General features: G+C 63.5%; 1 protein-coding gene across 1 annotated transcript in view; it reads right to left on the bottom strand.

Moving 5' to 3' along the window:
• LOC103252789 (guanine nucleotide-binding protein subunit alpha-11) overlaps positions 1 to 5,188 on the bottom strand; it is a gene marked incomplete at its 3' end in the record, with an annotated part of 7,857 nt that extends 2,669 nt beyond the window's left edge. Inside the window, exons 1-3 of the mRNA XM_021709290.1 lie at positions 4,968 to 5,188; positions 2,151 to 2,305; positions 101 to 229 (exon numbers count right to left, since the gene is read on the bottom strand). Of these exons, the coding sequence (XP_021564965.1) occupies positions 101 to 229; positions 2,151 to 2,305; positions 4,968 to 5,114 (431 nt within the window). The remainder of the gene's footprint in view (positions 1 to 100; positions 230 to 2,150; positions 2,306 to 4,967) is intronic.
• Positions 5,189 to 5,740: the final 552 nt, after the last annotated feature.

Here is a 5,740-nt window from a genome sequence, read left to right on the forward strand (position 1 = left end):
TGCTGGTAACCCCCCGCCCTGGACCAAACGCTCCCTGCTGACAAACGCTGTGCCCGCCGTCTGGGGACGGCGGCGCACCCCTTGCCTAGCCCACAGGTACCTGAAGATGATGTTCTCCAGGTCAAAGGGGTACTCGATGATGCCGGTGGTGGGCACGCGTACCCGCAGCACGTCCTGCTGGGTGGGCAGGTAGCCCGAGGTGGCAATGCGGTCCACGTCAGTCAGGTAACTGCAACACCGAGGGAGAGGTTCAGGCCAGCCAGCAGGGACGGCAGACGGCACACACAGCCAGACCAGGGGGAGGGACGGGACAGAGACAGTGGACAGAACACATGCCAAGACAGGGGGTGGGATGGGACACACGCAGGGACGGCAGACGGGACGCACAGCCAGACCAGTGGGAGGGAGGGGACAGGCACGGGGAGGACGCACGGTAGGGGTTGAAGAAGCTGGGGTGCTGGGGACGAGGCCCCCATCCTGGACAGGAAGGAAAAGGCCTATTCTTGGGCCCTTCAGGGACAACATGACCCGGAGCATGAAAAGATTCTGGGCCGAGGACTCCAGCCGGGGCTGGGGACTTTTATGGGGCTGCTCCAGATGGACCCCCAGAAGGGGAGAGTGGACCACCTTGGGGACACGGGGGTGTTGCTAGACCCGAGGAGTGACCTTAAAACCTACTTATGGGCCAGGCACGGTGGCTCAAGCCTGTCATCCCAGCACTTTGAGAGGCCAAGGTGAGAAGATTGCCAGAGCTCAGGGGTTTCCGAGACCAGCCTGGGCAACTTGGTGAGGCATCATCTCTACAATAAATCAAAAAATAAGCCGGGCATGGTAGCACGTGCCTGTAGTTCCGGTTACTTGGAAGGCTGAGGTGGGAGGATTGCCTGAGCCCAGCAGGTCAAGGCTGAGATGACCGTGAGCATGCCACTCTACTCCAGCCTGGGCACAAGAGTGAGACTCAAGAAGTAAAATAAAATAGTGAACGGGTGCTGAGGACAAGACATCCAGCAGCCCTGCCCTCATAAACCTCAGTCTAGGCTGGGCATGGTGGCTCAAGCCCGTAATCCCAGCACTTTGGAATTCTGAGGCGAGAGGATTACATGAGCCCGGGGGTTCGAGACCCACCTGAACAACTTGGTGAGCTCTCGTCTCTAAATAAACCAAAAAAAAAGCCAGGTGTGGTAGTGCGCCCCTGCAGTTCCGGCTGCTTGGGAGGCCGAGGCGGAAGGATCATCAGAGTCCAGCAGGTGGAGGCTGAGGTGGTCATGGGCCTGCCACTGCACTCCATCCTGGGCAACAGAGTGAGACTCCGACTTAAAACAAAACAAAAAACCTACTTATGATTTTGGAATTGCTTGGATTTGCCAAAGTGCAAGAGAAGACCGAACATTCCTGCACGTCTGTCTCTCCACGGGGCGCCTCGCGTGACGAGCTGATGTCCACACCACACACCATTCTGGTTCCCCAGTTTCCCCTAGTGCCCTTCCCTGCCTGGGGCAGTCCCTCCAACTGTTTCTGACGCCAAGACAGGCCTGAGGCCCTGCAGGCGGCTGAGCGGTCTGCCTGGTGCTCTTCCTGGGGCGGACTGGGTGGGTGAGAGGGACATGGAGGTCAGGGGTCTCTCAGACCCTCCCAGCCCTGCCCAACACGCCGTGGCTTTTGGCTCCAAATCCTCGTTCACCGGGGCTGGACCGCAAGTCCCCAGGGCAGGACATGAGGGGAGTGAGCGGGAAGGGCCGGGAGCAGGCTTTCCACACCCCCTGAGGCCACTCCCGGGACGGGAAAAGGCCAGGGAGGGAGAGAGCACGTAGCCTGGCCTCGGTCTGCAGTCATGGTGCCAGCAACCTGCTGGAGCACCAGGCAGCGCTTATCTCGGGCCAGCAGGTCGAGAGCCCCGACGTCCAGTTAAAGCCGGACCAGGTGCTAGTGGGCGACGTGGCCCCAGGGATGCCGCCACGGGCATGACCCAGACGGCTAGGAGTGCCCACCTCCTCCCAGGGGACCGCAGGGCTGCCACCCAGCCTCATGCCGGCCGGAGCGCAGTGGCAGGGGGGAGGGCAGGGCAGAGGTCACCAGCCCAACAGAGCCCGCGGCTTCCGCCATGGCGCCTGCCCTGTCAGGGCCTGCACTCCACGGAAGGCAGCACTCACTATTTGGCAGAGTCTGAGAGCTGGTACTCCCGCCGCCGGTCGTAGCACTCCTGGATGCCAGGGTCGTTCCACAGGGTCTTGATGGCGCTCACGTACTGGTGCTCGAACGTCGTCACCTTCTCCACGTCCACCTCCCGGATCAGAAGTGCGTTGGCCTGCGGGCGGGAGGGCAGGCCACAAGCTCACCGGGGGCACAGCACCCACGACGGGGCCGCCGGAGAGCTCCTGGTGGGGCGCAGCCAGCTCTCGCCAGCCAGGCAGCATCGGCAAGGCTGCCGGAACCCTGACCCTGGTTCCACGCGACCCTGCGTCCGACGGGCGATGTCCCTAAACAACCTCTAGCGGGACGGTTGGCGGGAGGGACCGCTCCCTCTCCCCCCCGAGGAGGCAGGGCGGGCCTTGGACTTGAAGGAGGGACACAGCCTCCACGCGAAACGATGTGCTCTTCAGAACCCAGGACAAGGAAAGCCCTGCAAGAGGCAGCTGCAGCCCCAGCCGCGACGGAATGGATGGTGTAGCAGCCCTGGGAAGCAGAATCCACTGCCTAGATTTCTCCCTGGGACACCAGGAGTAGAAAACTGAGTCGCAGGGCACCGCTCACCGGCAGCAGAGCCGGCAGCCCAAGCCCAGAGCAGCAGTCCCAGGCCTCACTTGCTGCCCTGCGTGGGCCTCTCTCGTCCAGCGAGCGCTTATTAAGCACTAGCAGTAGCAGGCACTGCATGAAGCATCTCCAGCCCTCACAGAGGCTGGGAACTGATCCCAGGTCTGGAAGTGTCCAGTCGGTGGGATTTCTGGATGGCGTGCGGCACCCCAGCGGGGATATGCAACAGTTTACACAATATTCACCACACTCAACAGCTTACACGATGCCCATAGCACTCAACAGATGACACGATGCCAGTCGGTCTAACTCCAGGGACCCTGGACCATGGCCACATCTGACCCTGAGGGCCACAGTCGAGGCCGAGACACTGAGGCTCAGCCACACGCCACGTCACAAAGGAAGGACAGCCACGTGGACATGTGCACGTACACGCGCAAGCACACACAACTCAGGCCACACGCTCTGGGAAGTCCGTCCAGGCCTCTTCGCTTCTCTGCATGCCTGTCCTGGGTGTCCTGGCTGGCACGGCTGATCACAGCTTGGCTGCGGGGTGGGACAGAAGGGAACAGGAGCCCTGCCCCGCGCTGAGGGCCAGTGGAGGGACTCGCCAAGTGTTCCCGCAAAGCCACATGCCCCGGCCTGACCCTTTCCACCCCTCCCACCTGGGCTGGGGCAGTACACCTGGGGACCAGGACAGACACACCCCAGAAATCCCGCCGACCGGGCCCTTCCGGCCCGGAGCAGCCCCGGCCTCTGCAGGGGCTGGAGCATGGCACGCCAGCGGCGCAGGCCACACAGCCTGTCTCCCCCATGCTCAGCCTCCAGCAGGAGCCTCATGCCACGCTGCGTCTACAAGGGGCACGTGCTAATGCCGCCTTCCCGAGAAGACAGGCCGCAGCTCGCAGACCCTGTTCCGGGTGCTGGGGGACCCGGGCCCCTCAGGGAGGCACGGCCAGGGAGACCAGCGGAGACAGGGTGGGCGGCGAGCCAGCGGTCCACACAGGCCCACGTGGGGCTCCTCCCAGCATGGTCGTCGCTGGCCTGTGATCTGGAACTGGGTGAGGGAGGAAGCTCGATCAGAGACGTCTCAGACACCGGCCAGCAGAGCTCAGCCTTCAAGCGGATGGACAAACTCGAGCCACAGCTGCACAGCGTGGGCCCTGCCGGGTGCTGGCAGGACCACCTCTGGGCTGAGCCACAGCCCCTGGAGTCAGGTCCGCAAAGGCAAAGGCAGCGGTCACTCAGCCAGGACGGCCATAGGAGGCCACAGCAGGACCCAGCGGAGTATGGTGGCAGGGTCTGCACCCTGGGGACAGGCCGGCAGCTTCTCACAGGGCATATCTGGAGACCCCTGGGCCCAGCAGCTCCACCCCCCAAGGCACTTGGGGTACACCGATGGGACAAACACACATACACACACACATATCCACACATCCGCTGCAGCACAAGTCAACAGCCAAAACTGGAAAGCAGCCCACATGTCCACCAAGGGATGATGGGTCAACCCAGAGTGGCCATCCACACGTGGAACTCAGCCCAGCCACGAACAAGAAGGGGGCTCTGACACAGGCCACGGCGTGAAGGGATCTTGAAGACGTCACGCTTAGTGAGAGGCCCAAACATGGAAGGACATACAGGGCATGACTCCACTTCTATGAAACGTCCACAACAGGCCAGTCCACAGAGACAGGACGTGGATCTGCGGATGCCAGGGGACAGGGAGGGAATGGGGAGTGATGGCGGATAGGGAAAGGGTTTCCTTTGGAGGCGATGAGAATATTCTGGAATCAGGCAGAGATGATGGCTGCACAGCTCTGCGAATACGTCAAAAACCACAAACTGACGGACTTTCGATAAGTGAGCTGCACGGAGCGTGAACTGGACCTCAACAAAGTTGTCACTATACAGACAGCCAAGGAAGCATCACCCGGGGCATCATGCGGGTCCACGCCACGAGGACCAAGCGCCCAGCAGGTGCTGGGCCCGAGTATGGGAGGGCTGTGAACGAGGTCGCTCCTCTGGCCGGGCCTCAGCTTCCCTGCCTGCACAGAGGGGGTGCCGAGAGGAAAGAAGGGAGGCGTGCCCGCGGGTGCCCGGAAAGGCAGCAGCTGCTGTTTCCGTGTCCCTGACAGGAAGGGACAGGCCTCGGGGCGCACCCGCCTGGAGGCCCGGCCTGGCCCCAGCACGGTCCTCGCCCACAGCCCGCCACTCACCTTGTTCTGCTCGTACTTGTAGAGGATCTTCAGCGTCTCCATGGCGCGGATCATGGCCTGCATGGCGGTGAAGATGTTCTGGTACACGAGCTTGGTGAAGCCGCGCTTGTCCTCCTCCGAGTAGCCGGCGCCGTGGATGATGCGCATCTGCTTGATGAAGGTGCTCTTCCCGCTCTCGCCCGTGCCTGGGGAGGGAGTGGCTGAGTGGAGCCGGCGCCTACGCCGCCTGCCTGCCCGGCCCGTGCCGGGACGCACGCACCCCAAGCGCAGCCCGGGGCCTGGGGCATCTGTCGTGCCTTCCCGCGGCTGGGGAAACCCGGGCCGGGGCTCGCGGCCTCCTTCCTGCCACGCCCAGGCGCCCGGCCCCCCACCAGCTTCAAGGCCGCTTTGCCCGAGTTCCGCGAGAACAACTTTCCTGGCAACCCAGAGCCTGCTACTCCCATCAGAGGCCCTGCAGCCTTAGGCCTGGCTCTGGGGCCGGGGGCCTTGAGACCACCGTCATGCCCACCACAGGCCACTCCACCACGAAGGCCCACAGGGGGGCTGCGCCCTCACGGCCACGGACACCAGAGCGCTCTTCCCGGGTCGCCCGAGAACGCGCTGACTTGCCACAGGGCACCCCGACCCTGGGCACAGGGCATCCCAGGGTTCGCCTCCTCCCTGACCTTCGGCTCTGCCCAGGGCTGTCCACGCCTGGCCCTCTCCATGCTGCCGTGGTGTGGGGTCGGCCAGGCCTGCTGCGAACACCGTGGGCGCCCCGAGCGTGTGCCCAG

The sequence above is a fragment of the Carlito syrichta genome, unplaced genomic scaffold, assembly GCF_000164805.1.
Source record: "Carlito syrichta isolate Samal-C Ts95f unplaced genomic scaffold, Tarsius_syrichta-2.0.1 Scaffold170444, whole genome shotgun sequence".
Lineage (NCBI taxonomy): Eukaryota > Metazoa > Chordata > Mammalia > Primates > Tarsiidae > Carlito > Carlito syrichta.